Source organism: Notamacropus eugenii, chromosome 1 (genome assembly GCF_028372415.1).
Source record: "Notamacropus eugenii isolate mMacEug1 chromosome 1, mMacEug1.pri_v2, whole genome shotgun sequence".
NCBI classification, from domain to species: Eukaryota; Metazoa; Chordata; class Mammalia; order Diprotodontia; family Macropodidae; genus Notamacropus; species Notamacropus eugenii.
The window spans coordinates 25611074-25625540 of NC_092872.1; the positions used below are offsets into that span (position 1 = coordinate 25611074).

Consider the following 14467-nt stretch of genomic DNA (forward strand, 5'->3'; position numbering starts at 1 on the left):
GATTTTCCTCTTGGGTATAATTATGAAGTGGCATTCAAGTGAGAACTCTGAAGCTATATCCCCATTCCAACCTCCCCCACCCCCAAATCTAACACATTAGAAAAACCACCTATGTCAGTAATAAAATAAAAAGTCTTTGACTTTTTAAATGTTATCTTACTATCACAGTGGAATAAAATTAGCTTGAAAAATGATCTAAAGGGATATGATGCAGTTCATTATGTATAACAGCAACAGCAGTGGTTTCCCAGTGTTCATAAAGGCTGCTCCATTAAATTTACCTCCAGTCAATAATTAGGAGTCCACAAATAAACCGAGGCAATTAAATCAATACTGCTGGGCAATTATATTCCAGAGTCCAGGCTCAGTGGCACAAAAAGACCCTATATCAAGCTGTAGTATTAAGTGGTCTGCTTCAATTTTCAACAGGGCATTTTCTGGACAGAATAAGCAGCCTGAAAACGGATGATCTCCAGTTTGTGCATGCATATGAAGTATGTGTGTGTGTATGTGTGTGTGTGTGTGTGTGTGTGTGTGTGTGTGTGTGTGTGTTTGTGTGTGTGTGTGTGTGTGTGTGTGTGTGTGTGTATCATGCGAGTAAAGTATCTTCTGGTATCCTTAGAATTTGAAAAAAAATGCTTAAATTTAATGTTTTAGAATCATCATTTATATTTTTGGAATTCCAAAATAGAAAGAAGCATAGTAATACTAACAAGAATAAAATATGTTTAAATGTTATTCAGTTCACTTTTATTCACTGCCCTGGTAAGAAAATCTGAAGTAGATCTAGCCATTTCTAAAGTCACTTTTGAAAACTTGGCAAATATAAAAGTCCTGGCTCACAGATTTAGAACAGGGAGGGATCTGAGAGGCTGATGGTCTCATTTTACAGATAAGGAAGTTGAGGCCCCTCAAGGCTAAGTGACTTGCCCAATGTCACCTGAGTACAAGTAGCAGAGCTGGGATGGGAACTTTAGTCCCTGGACTCCAAACTCCTGCTCTTTCTTCATGCTACCTAGAGAACGTGGCATTTGGTACTTAAACATACCCCATATGCATGTAACTGCACGGTTTAATAAAGCACTTTAAAAACACTCTCTCTGTATTGATTCTCACAACAACCCTGGAATGTGGCACTGCGATGTGGAATGAGACTGTTAAATATAACTTTCAAAAGGTCATATGGGAGCAAATAAGCAAGACTGGACCTCGAAGCTCAGACCACCAGTGAATGCAGTGTTTGTTGCCACCACTCCATGCTGTCTGTTTGAAGTGCGCATCCTCAGTAATATCAGGTATTATTTAATGCAACTGATTTGGGTTTATAAAAACAATATTATAAACATAAATGCTGTATGCATCACGTTTTACTTATTCTTGGTATTACTCAAACCAGGCCAACCAATAGTACTTTGCAAATATTAAAAGAAATTTCTTTTCTATAAATTACATTTTGAATTGTAAAATGGAAACATCTGTAAAATATTTGCATAACCAGTTTGCGAAGAGAAATCATTTGAATCCTTTAGCATGCATCTTTCAATGATTTTCTTCTTTTGTGAGCTACTTTTAATACAAAAATCAAGATAAGAGCAGGAACTATAAGGAAAAGTTTTAGAATACATTACATGTTGTGAGTGATGTCAAAACAGGGGCTGACTATGACTAGAAAAGAAGGGCTCTCACCTGCCAATAAACTGCCCTTGATCACTTACAAGAGGGGCACATCCCAGCAGACCGTGTGTGTATTAAAAAAATACTTGAAAGAGAAGAAAAAGTATCACACAGGTCACAGCAGCGGTCTCAATAGACCCCTCAGGGATTTCAAGTAGTCTCAGCCTTGTCATCCTCTACGCAGCTTTCCACTCTACCCAGAAAATGTCGATAGGAAAATGTTTGAGGGGCCTCTGGTGGAAATTTTTTCATTCTTTCTGCATTGACAGGATGCCAAATCAATATTTACTTCCCACTAACAAGCTGCTCAAGGTCTCAGTAGAAAATATTGTAGAGAATGCGGGAAGACACAGTAATAAACAGCTGTCTGGCTGTGAGGAAAACATGAATTGACTGGAAACAGGTCCATAGTAAAAGGTCACTGAGACCCATGAACTCCTCAGGTGTCCATATCAACTACTAACTTTAAAGACACATAATAAAGAATCTCTTTTCCTAAGAGGTGTAAGGAATGGATCCTTTTCAATCCACCAAACATATAGATCAACCCAATAATTTAATTAATACATTTGCTAAGATCCTCTGTTGAATTAGTAAATACAAATAGGGTTAACTTTCCTTTCTGTTAGCATAATAATTCCTTATATAATACAACAATATTACAAAATAAGAGAAATTCTGTTTTAAATAAAAGAAGGCTTGAGATTATTAAGATAAAGTTTTAATAGAAAAAGCAGAAATACCTGGCCTTCCAGAATTTTGTTAATGTATATTATCCACTCCTTGTCTTGTTCACAGGCTCTCCTTGCTTTTTTCATTTCCTAAACAAAAAACAAACAAACAAGTAAAATGTCGGTATTAAGTTTATCTAAAATAAAATCACAGATCACATAGCCAGACATCAAATATATCTTTTCAAGGAATGAGGAATTGGCCTGTCCTAGATACCAAAAGACTGGCAACTTTCTAAAATTCAGCACTCATTTTGTGTCTTTGAATCCTAAGTGCCTAACAGATAACTAAAAATTATTACCAACACGTATGCAAAACACAAGTCCACAGAGCACCAACTCAAAAAATGTGTTTCAGATATATAAATTTACAAAGTGGATTTAAAAAAATAAAATGTAGAAACAATTCCAACTGAATTACTATTGCCATCGAGCTACACAAGGTAGCAAACACACTGCTCTGTCTTCCACGGGGCACCTGGATCACTATCTTCAAGGGAGGAAGAGGAATCAGACCTCTGCTACCTGCCCCATGAGGAAGAACCAGGAGTTGAGGGTAGAAGTAGTAGGAAGGAAAATTTTGTATTGTTATAGTGAAAAACTCCTTGACAATTAAAATTATGTAAAAGTGGAATGAGCTGACTTAGGAGGCAGAGGTTCAGTATCACTGGAGATTGTGAGGTGCAGGCAGAATAATCACTGGTTGGGTAGGTTATAGAACTGTTTAAGTATGAGTTGCCCCAACTCAGATTCTGAGATAATCTGATATTTTTTTCTTATACAGGATTTTATTATGTGTTATGTTTGGTAGGCAGGCATCTCTGTTAGTAATAAGTCTTAAAACAGTATAACTGCATATATTTCCAGTACACTAAAAACTAAATTTTTTTATAGTTTTCTAAGAAATAAGTAAAGTCCCTGTCTTAATGGCTAGGATCAAGGCAGGAGTGAATCACAGGATATAGATCACAGGGTTAGGGCTGGAAGGGACCTCAGAGGCTTTATAGTCTTTAATTTTGCAGATAAAGAAACTGAGGCAAAGGGAGATTGAGTGACTTGCCTGAGGTCACACAAAGAGTAAGCAGTAGAGTAGGAATATGAACCCAAATTCCCTGAATCCACTGTAATGCTATTTCTATTGCATCATGTGAAAGTAACTGAACCTAAATAAAACTGATTGTGCTATTGGTATATACAAGAGTCATTAAGAATCACAGAATTTTAGGGCTCTAAGGACCATTACAAGCCCTCTAGGGCAACCTTATTTGAAATATAAGGAAAATGAAGTCAAAAGTCACAATTAGTTAAAGGTATACTCACGTGTTAAAACAAAACAAAAACCATAATATAAAAATGTAAATGCATCAATAGATAAACTAAGAGATAATTATGTCAATTGAAAATAACTATCATTTTAAGTAGGATGTCCCAAAGGCATCTCATATTTGACATGCCCCAAATTGAGCCTGTCTTTATTTGTAAACCCATCCTCCTCTCAAATTTCCTGCTTTTTGTTTAGCATACCACTATCTCTCCAGTCAGCGAGGTTCACAGACTTGGCACCATCCTTGACTTGTCATTCTCTCTTATCCCTCACACCCAAACAAGCTGCCAGACTGATCAGCAGCATCTCCATAAAATATTTTGTATCCTTTCTCTTCTTTGTACTATGGTACAACCATCAAAACTTCATTCCTTACTCACTCACTCATATAATAGTCTCCTACTTAGTTCATTAACAATACTACATGTGCACACATACACTATTATCATAGCTATCGCTGTCACAGTGTCTATGTGCCAGGCAGTGTGCTAAGCACTTTAGACATGATAGTTCATATTATCTCACACAACCTTGTGAGGTAGATGCTATTATCCCCATTTCCCATTTGAAGAAACTGAGGCAAACAGAGGCTCAGTGACTTGTCCTGGGTCACACAGCCAGTAAGTATCTGAGGAAACATTTGAACTCAGATTTTCCTGAGTCCAGGCTTAGTGTTCTAAGCCCTGTGCTGCCTCACTGCCTGCTTCCTGTCTTCATGCTCCACTCAGCTACCAAAGGGACATTCCTAAAGCATAGGTAAGAGAGTGTTATCCCTCTGCTTGGGAAGCTACATTGGTTCCCCCTTGCCTTTATGATCAGATACAAACTCCTCTATTTGGCCTTTAATTTCTCTACAATCTACCTTTCCTAGTTTGCTAAACATGACTCTCTTTTATGCACTTAATAGCCTAGTCTGGTCCTCTTTGAGAAGGAGGACAAACCACGAAGTCAAACTAGCCTGCTTCTACTTCTCTATACATTTCATTCCTTTGCACCTATCTATGCCTTTGCACACAGACTGTCTCCCCTTCCTGTAATTCATTCTTTCCTCACTTCAACTTTTCAGAATCCCCGGGCTCCTTCAAAGCTCAAGTGTCATCTCCTGTAGTAAGAACGTCTATCCTGATGCTCTAGTGTTTAGTGCCTTTATCCTAGAATTTTCCTTCTCTATTTCAGGAAGGCCCTTTTCTGCAATGGCTCATGCACAGCCATGTATGACTTCCTATTCCCCAACTCAACTTTTTGACTGACTCATCAACCACCTTGCTACGAATAATACCTCACCCTCAGTCCTTGTTTCTGGAAGGGATGTGTCAATCTACTCTTTTATATCCCCATTCATTCGTCCTGTAACTTTCCAGACCTAAGTGTCCTTCCTTGGTCACCACTCCTCTATTTGTATGGTAAACTTGGCTTCCTTCCCATGCCAGTCTTGATTAAAACATAAGTTTCCTGAGGGCAGAACCCGTCTTTGGTTTTGAATTTATATCCTCACTGCTTAGTATAGTGCTTGGTGTATAGTAAACACTTAATAAATGTTTTTTTTTCTTTTGCTCACATGTAGGCACATGTGTAGTTATAAATATAGCTTATCATTTATTGCATCTATTAAATGGATTCAGCGAGGAAGGACAAGACTTTTTTAAAATAAAATTTTAAGTTTTAAATACTTACCTTCTTAAATTTTCAATGGCAGTAACTTTGGATTTAATCAGTATACACAAGAGATCTACCACTCCTTTATGTTACATAAAAGAGAAACAGCTTAAATCAGTGATGTCAAACTAACTACATGCACTGATGGATTAAAAATAAATTTACAAGATACAGAGTACAATTAACTAAAGAAGGGAAGTGGAAAGAAGAGACACGAGCAACTGATTTGTCTCAAAGTCATTTCAAGATGCTGCATAGCCCTCATCACACAGCTCAGTTTGTGTGGATTGTTTCAAGCATGCATCTCGTCTTGATGCATTTCCTCAGTGCAAAGTGTCAACCCTTATTTTTTTCTCTTACAGCTAAAATTATTGAGTCATCAAATAGTCATATTTTAATTGAAATTTAATTTAATTTTAAAAACTCATTGATTTAAAAAATGACTGCTAAAAAAGCCATTTAAATTATCTCACCTCTTCATCCTCCGAGTCTAACATTTCTTCCACATCAGTCGGTGAAAGGTTTAGGATAGAAGCTGCCAAACACTGGACTTTTTGGGTTGCAGCGTTGGCAAGTGTCTTATTGTGTACTATTTTTTTAATATGTCTTATCTGCAATCTCATCTCTTGGACATTATGTTGTATTTCTTTAACTAAAGCCTGTAATAAACAATAAATGAATTTAACTAATGCAAAAGAACCTAAAATGCCATGGAAAACAAGTAAAACAAATTAAATTTAAAATAATCAGTAAGTCAAAATATGGGGCTATTAATATCCCCTCCTATTACTGAATTTACTCTGTAATGAATATTGGAAGACCTTTTGCAAAGACAAGCAGGACATGCTCCTCGCTTTCAGAAGGTATATACTTAGGACAGAAGAGAGCAAGTGGTGGTGATGGTTCCAAACTTGAACTTACATTCCTTATTCACACTTAACAATACGTAAGTGACGCTGTCTGATCCTTCCGAACAGTATAATAAGGTTGTCTTATTTACCCAGCAGCCGATTCCTTACTTCCCACTAGACCTGACCACGGTGCATTCTGTCATCTTTGATACATTTCTGATGTTCCCAATAATCAATGCTGTTAGAACTAAATGTATTAACTGGTAGTCATCTAACTAACACTGCCTTTAAGCCACTTTCTTCTGTATATTTGGTATTAGCTAACATTTAACACAAACTACTTCCATATACTTCTCATACTAAAAACCTTTCCTTTCATCAAGAATGGCCATCTCTTCCCGGATACTATGCCACTCACCTTTTCTGTGACCCTCAGTGATTTCCAAATGCCTTTAGAATAAAATATAAATTTCTCTGGCTCCAACATACACTGTACTTTCCCATCCTCATGATTGATTATTCCCCTTCCATAACTCTAGAGGAGAATCAAACTGGACTGCTCCATGTTCCTCATGTGTCATCTTTTCTTTGGGCCTCTTCATCTCTGGAAGTCTTTCTTGGCTTTACCAAGTGCCAGTGTCCTCCCTCAATAAACCGTCTTTTAGTAACTTTGCACTTTTTCTGCTGAACTGCCAAACTGAAGGGATTATTTCATTTTTATGTCTTTCTATCTCTAGTCCCTTGTACAATGACTATTACACATAAACATTTGTTGATTGATTTAAGATTAATTCGATGCTTTTAACATATTTACTAATAGTTGAACCCTCCATTAGAATGCCACAAAGCATATATGTAGTACTCTATTAAGCTGACCAATATATTGGTATCACCCTCCCCCCAAAAAACACATATCAAATAAACCTACTAAGAAAACTTCACTTTGATTCGGATAATTTTAAAAGAATTTTAATAATACATCAAAAGAACAGTTTGTTCTGAACATTTTTTTTACCCCAGAGGCAGCCAAACTATCCACAGAAAAAACTAAGACAAAAAAAGAGCTCATTAAGTAAGGAGGGGATATACACTGAGAGAAAAAAACGTGACAAGAAAAAAAAAACTAAAGGAAAATAAGAGAAAAGTAAGGGAAAATGGCTAAGGTACAGAAAGTAATGAAGACTTCATGTGGCGCAGTCCCACCACTGCTCTATAGCATCAGCTGGTAAATCACTCCGGGGACTTTAAAAAGTGACATTTCAAACAAAAAAAGCACATGTGACATCAGACAGGGCTCAACAGCGGAGCTCAGAAAGACTTAAAAGTAACACAGAATCGTTCTCAGCTATGGCAGCCCTTTGGGGTAAGGCTGCATGTCACCATCTAAAACAGGTGTCCAGGTAGACAGTGATTTGAAGGGATGATGTCAGCAAAATGAAGAACTGGCGAAAAATCTCCTCAGATAAATAGCAAATAGAAAAGAGCCTCCCCCTCCCACCAAATAAATCATGAATCTATAAATATGTGGTAGAAACCACTGATGACCTTAACACTTTCAAACTGCAAGACAGAATTGTGTAGGCAGAATAACTAGCACTAAAGTTTATTACAATTAACCATAAGTATTGCTATTATTGTATTTCATTCTAATCTTTTAAAATGGATTTTTGAATGAAATGGTTCTGGGACAAGCCCTATCATATTTTCATATTTAGTACTCTACAGACTATTGCAGAAGTAGATAAACGGCTTTTTTGTAATTGAATACAAGTATGAGGATGTAAGCTTGTCCTCTGGAGAATCACTGAAAGCACCTTTAGGACCCCTCTAGCAGTGGGCAGAATGGCCGGGATGGGGCGCTTCTCATGCTGCGCCCATGTGACTCTGAGCTCCTTTCCTAGGTCCCTCGGTTTGGAAAGTTTTTTATTCCACATTGCTTGGTGATGATGAGTATTTGGTATGAAGACCTATTAAAATATTGTTCTTTATTATTATTACAATATCATTATTAACCATAAGTATTTATTAAATACCAAATACCATTACCTTATCAAAGTATTACTGTAAGGCAGGAGAGTTACAGAAATTCTATCAATTTCATCTAACTGGAATGTAAGCTCTTGGAGGATGAAAAAGTCTTCTTCATTTTTGTATCCTCCACAACGACATGTCGCCTTCTACTTGTAGGGGCTGGTGTCGTGGTGAGGCCGAGGAATGACAAGTGGACAATGGTGTGCTTCACTAGTACCACTGAGGTATCAGGAGAAAGAGAGGAAGGATTCCAGCATGTTTCCCTCAAAGACTTGATGGGACGACACAGAAAACAAGTGAAATGAATGAGCACCCATCAATGGGCTGTAGTCTGCATTAGTGGAGGAGAGAACTTCTACAATGATGAGATCACAGATCCATTTGAGTATTTGATGATTTATATGTGTATTTCATTTTTATTTATGCTATACAGTTCAACCATTTTCACCTACAAAACCTTTCAGTAAAGTTGAATAACTGAGTTTCACCTCCTCTTCTTTCCCTTCCCCAACTTTCTATGCAGGACCAGATAAAAAGAGGAAAAAAGTAAGAAAGTGTGTGTGTGTGTGTGTGTGTGTGTGTGTGTGTGTGTGTGTGTGTGTGTGTGTGTGTGTGTGTGTAGAATGCAGAATACTGAATTGCTTCTTGCCTTAATTTAATGGTAATTTCATTCTTCACAAAGGTAGAGGAATAAAAAGGGGAAAATTCTGTTCAAAATCTGATTCTTTCCAATAAGGAGGAGCTGAAGGGGAATAAGGTCTTGCTGAAGGGGAAGTGATGAGAACCTTGAGGTGATATGCTTAATTGTAACTTTACTTCTATTAGCTCTCCTTTGGAGAGTGATACCCAAGAGGATTAATGAAATAATGATATCACCTAGCCTCCTTTGATAAATTCAAGTCACTTCTCCCTCAGGAAGCTGAAATAACTGTCAGGTGTTATTGTAGCATCACTGATTGTAATCTTTAAAAGATCACGGAGAAGTGGAGAAGGACCTTATCATCGGAGAAGGACAAATATTCCAATTTGCAAAAAAGTAGGTGACAAAGTCTGAAAATTCTAGGTCAGTAAGTTTGCCTTCAATTTCTGGCAAAATTCTAGAACGTAAAGATCTACTTCAGGACTTCTGGAAGCCAAGATGGCAGATTAAGCGGTAAAAGATTAAGCTGTAGCTCTCCTATATTCACTTCCAAACAACCATAAAATAGTGCTCCAGGACAAATTCTGGAACAACAGACCAGCTGAAAGACAGGGTGGAGCAGTGTCTTATCCCAGGAGACTTGGAGGATTGGCAAGAAAGGTCCATCTCACTCTGGTAAAAAAGACAGCACATTCCAGGACAGGAAGCCAGACTAACCTTTTTTTCATTTTTGACAAATCACTAAACTGGTAGATAATAGGAATGCTATAAACATAGGTTACTTAGATCTTAGCAAAGTATTTGACAAAATTTTCATGCTATTCTTGTGGAAAAGACAGAGATATTGGTCAGATTACAATATTCTTAGGTAGATTCAGAACTGGCTGAATAGTCAGAAAGAAAGAAAAAACATTAATAGTCTAATGTCAGTTTAGAAGGAGTCCTTCAGTGCCCATAGATTTGGTAAGCTGAGTACTACTTAGCAATTGTGTCAGTGATGTAGATAAATGCCTAGATGGCATGTTCATAAAATCTATAGATGACATTTCTGTGTGTGAACACCAGAGTGCAGACTCAAATAATTCTTGACAGGCTAGAGCAGTGAGATGAACTGAATAAAACAAAATTTAGTAGTAGGATAGAATATAAAGTTTCCTAATTGGGACACGTACAAGACAAGGAAGTGATGACTGCGTAGCAGTGTGACAAAAGAAAATGCAGAATCAAGTGGAGAACAAGCTCCATTACTCAATCAGAAATCTTAAAGAGTGCTGAGAATCATAATGTCCAGGAATAAGGAGGTGATAGTTCCAATGTAGTGGCCACGTAACATCTAGAGTTACTATTTTCAATCCTTTGCACCATATCTTAGGAAGGGTTTTGATAAGCTGGAAGATATGCAGAAATAGGCAAAAAAAGTGACAAATACGACTAATCAAATACAACCATCTCCATAATCACTCCAAATCAGTCCTTTAAAGCCCTGTTGTCAACGGTGCAAAGACACACACGGTTCAGCTTTTCATTAACTACCAAGTTCAGTTAGTGAATGACTTCTGTCATTGCGCTAGTGGTTTGAGTTTAAAAAGTAAGTCATTTATTCCCTTCTGACAAGAATGGCCAGGCACATGACTATTACCTTGTAAGTAACGGGCTCTGAAAAATTCAAAAGCACCATATAAATGGCAGCTATTATCATTATTAATAAGACATGTATGAAAGAGAGAAAGTGACACTGAGTTAGTGCTAGGTAACAAATGGAGAGACAGTAGGAAGCAGTAGGCAGAACAACGAAGTGGAAGCTTCGAGACCTAGGTTCTAGGGTTGCTTTACAACTAGCCTCGCTTTGTGAACTTAGGTAAATCATTTCATTCTCTGAGTCTCAGTTTCTTCAACTCTTAAATACGGTGACTAGATTATTAAGATCTCTTCTAACTTTAAACTCTTGATTCATAACATTAACTTGAGTCTTATTAAAAAGCATTTGTTTGATTATTAGTCATTTTCTTTAGTCACAAAATGCAAATGCCCATAATATAACATGTTTTATTCAAGACTCTGAAAATACATGCTCAACAGTAATCTCATTAAGTCATTATAAGATAATCGCATTTACTTCCCCTGGTAAATATGCCCAAGAACAGAATACAGAACAACTACTTTAGCGGCACCCGCACAACAGCAGTGGGCTATTTCTTACTGGACACTTGTTTACATGGTAATTAACAAATGGTAAAGGCACCCTTTCTCTGAAATTTTTAAGTTGGGGGCTTAAAATTTAAACTCTCAACTCTACTTACATCCACAAAAAAATTATAAAAGAAGATTCTTAAGAGGCACTTGAATAAGTTAAGCATCTAAGAAGGAATGAAAAATTACAAGTGATAAGAAACAGATGCAAGCAAAAAAGTTGTTTTTTTTTTTTTTTACAAATGTTCTATATTTTCCCAAAAATTTCATTTATGTTTACTAGTTTGGCATTTATTTTTTCTTTTAGTTAATTTAAGTAGTTTGTATTTCTAAATATAAATTACCTCATTCTTGTCATTAAACTAAACTAAAATCCATTGTGGTTTTGTCCACAATGTATACAGCCTATGAATTACCACAAAATAAACCTAGTTTTATTAGGTAAAACCCAAGATGCTGCCACAGGAAATTGAATTTCTCCACCAATGTGGTACCACAGATTCAATAACTGAAACTTTCACAGAGTTTTCATTAGTCAAATACCTACACGAATAGGGCCTCTACAAAATTCTTTTTTAAAAGGTAGATTTCTAAATTACTGAAATTTATAATGATTAATAATTTCTTGAGAAATGATTATAAGAGATGGAGTACCTTATCCTTTTCAGATTTCAATTTGTACAACTGTATTCAGCTTACTTCAATTACCACTGTAGTTTCATAGGAATATATGATGTTTTTAAACTCAATTCTGACAGTAATGCTTCCTCTAAGAAATAGTGTGGTTTCTGTATGACTTTCTATATAGCTGGCACAATTTCAGTCTTTATTAAAAGCAAAACTCATGCCAAAAAAAAAGATGCAACTTCTGTTTTGGGAAAGGTCTTTCTTTATAAAGTATTTCAAAATAAGAAACACATAAGTATGCCATTCATCACAAACTCAATGACATAATATCTTAATTTCTTATCCACAACTACCTACAAACTTCCATTGAATTCATAGCTTTAAGGCCTTTAAATGTTAAAATGTATTCACTTTGGGAACAGCAAATGTGGCTAGGTTGAGACAGAGAACATAATACTAAATGAAGCCAAATATTTCTATTTTCTCGTCAACCTTTTATCCTTCATTATCTTACTTTGTTTTACCCCTCATTGTCTATCCTCTAACATGGTTCTCTCCGGGTTTTCCTCTGACCTTTCTAATGGCTCCTTCTCACTTTCATTACCTGGATCTTCCTCGAGGTCATGGCTACTAATCATGGGTGTTCTATAAGATGTCTCTTGAGCCCCTTTCTCTTCTCCTTTCATACCAAGGTTTTATTATTATTATTTTTTGATGTCATGGACTGTTTAGTGAAGCCAATGGATCTCTTCTTAGAATTATATTTTTAAATTCATAAAATACAAAAACCTATAAAGGAAACTAATTATACTAAAATATCTATGTATCTATGTATTTACCTATCTATCTATCTATTTACCTATCTTTTCCTGTCCAAATTCACAGTTCCTGTGAAATATATTCACAGATTCTTAAGAGACTATGAATTTAAGTTAAGAACCCCTGCTTTATACTATCTTACTCAGGGATTTCATTAGCACCCAGAAGTTCAATGATCATATCTATGCAGATTATTTTTAGCTCTATTTATCCAGTCCTAAGTTTTCTCCTGACCTCTCATCATCAGCTACCTATGGATCCTCTTGAACTGGATAAACTGTAGGCATCTCAAACTCAAAATAGACTCATTTTCATTCCAAACTCTCCCCTCTTTTCACTTTCCTATTACTGTCAAGAATACTACCATCCTCCCAGCCACCTAGGGTCCTAAATCTGGTTTCATCATCAAATCTTCACTCATTCATCCCACATGTTGAATCTGTTGTCATGTCTTGTCATTTCTACCTTCACATCTCCTCCTTTTAATTTTTGATTTCCCCACCACCCTGATGAAGACTTTAATCCCTTCATATCTATAGTGGAAAGATTGAGAAGTACAATAGGACAATCAAAACTCAATTATGCAATGAGAAATTAAAATCAAGGGTAGAACATGCATACGGTGTGTTTCAAAAGTGGCAAATATCAGGAGGAGAGAACACTTAAGAATCACTGGATTTTCTGAACACCATGACCAAGCAAAAAATATCAATAGCATATTTCAAGATATCATAAAACTGCCCAGAATTATTAGAACCAAAGTGCAAAGTAAGAAGGAACTCACAGATCATCACTTAAAAGAAACCACAAACTTAAAAACACCCAGAAAAGTCACAGTTCAAAAATAAGACCTTAAAGGTTAAATTTAAAACACTTCAAGGAACTAGGGGAAAAGTTCACTATTAAGGAATCCCTGTTGGGATCACCCAAGATTATGGATCAATTTTTTAAATGTGAAAGAAAAGAATAGAATGTATTCCAAAAGGCAAAAGAAAAAGACTTATAATTAAAAACTTATTCTGCAAAACTTCTTATAATCCTAAAGGGGAAAACTGACTCTCTTATAAAATAGGTGACTATCATATGTTCCTTTGAGAAAGTCAGTTCAATCTCTGAAATGCAAGCAGAAAAAAAGTAAGAGAGATCAAGAGAGGTTTGAGTAATCTGCAATGAATGAAATGATAATCAAATGCTCACATCCTCATAAACAGAGAAGAGGCCCTTGTCCCTTCAGAATCCCACTGTCCTCAAGGGGTAAAAGCAGCGATAAAGGATGTGGGGGTAGTTCTGTTTTGTTCTGTTGTGTTTTGTTTTCAGAAAGTAAATAAAAGGAAGAGGAAAAAGGGAAATCATTAGGGAAGATATAAAAAAAAGAAGGGGAAGTCACTGACTATTTCTGATTATTGATGTTCTTCAGAAGAAAAGTATATGAACAGGAAGGTGGGAAACGGGAGTATAAGCATTTCATGAATCTCATTTTTATTTGAACTAGAGAATGAAAGACTAAACAGAGCAAGACACACAGAGACGCCCCACCACCCCCTTCCCCTACATACACATACACATACATAAAGAATTTAGTGTAAATTAAACAGGGAAATGGATGAGGATATGAATGAGGAATTTTAAGAAACAAGGCAGAATTAAGGGACAGAGTAGTCGTGAGCAAAACAAGCCTCAATCTTAGAAGGCTGATTAAAAAGGGAGAATTAAAATGGTAGCAATAAAGGGTAAGAATCTTTCAGTGTGATCTGAATCTGGGCTGGGGGAACACAAGAGAGGCAAAGGAATAGGAGCAGACCACCAGTCATGGATTTCTAATTTTAATCTCATTCCCTTCTTTCTTTTCTTTATAAAGAATAGAGAAGTAGGAGGTAACGCAAAGGAAAATTAAAATCAAATATGATGGAAGAAAAATACACCT

At 36.3% G+C, this 14467-nt stretch overlaps 1 protein-coding gene across 1 annotated transcript in view; it reads right to left on the reverse strand.

Annotated features, from left to right (window-relative positions):
* The window catches only part of CNTLN (centlein), a 438525-nt gene that overhangs the window by 43083 nt on the left and 380975 nt on the right, over nucleotides 1-14467 (reverse strand). The window contains exons 24-25 of the mRNA XM_072600808.1: nucleotides 5859-6044; nucleotides 2418-2495 (exon numbers count right to left, since the gene is read on the reverse strand). Coding sequence (XP_072456909.1) covers nucleotides 2418-2495; nucleotides 5859-6044 — 264 coding nt within the window. The remainder of the gene's footprint in view (nucleotides 1-2417; nucleotides 2496-5858; nucleotides 6045-14467) is intronic.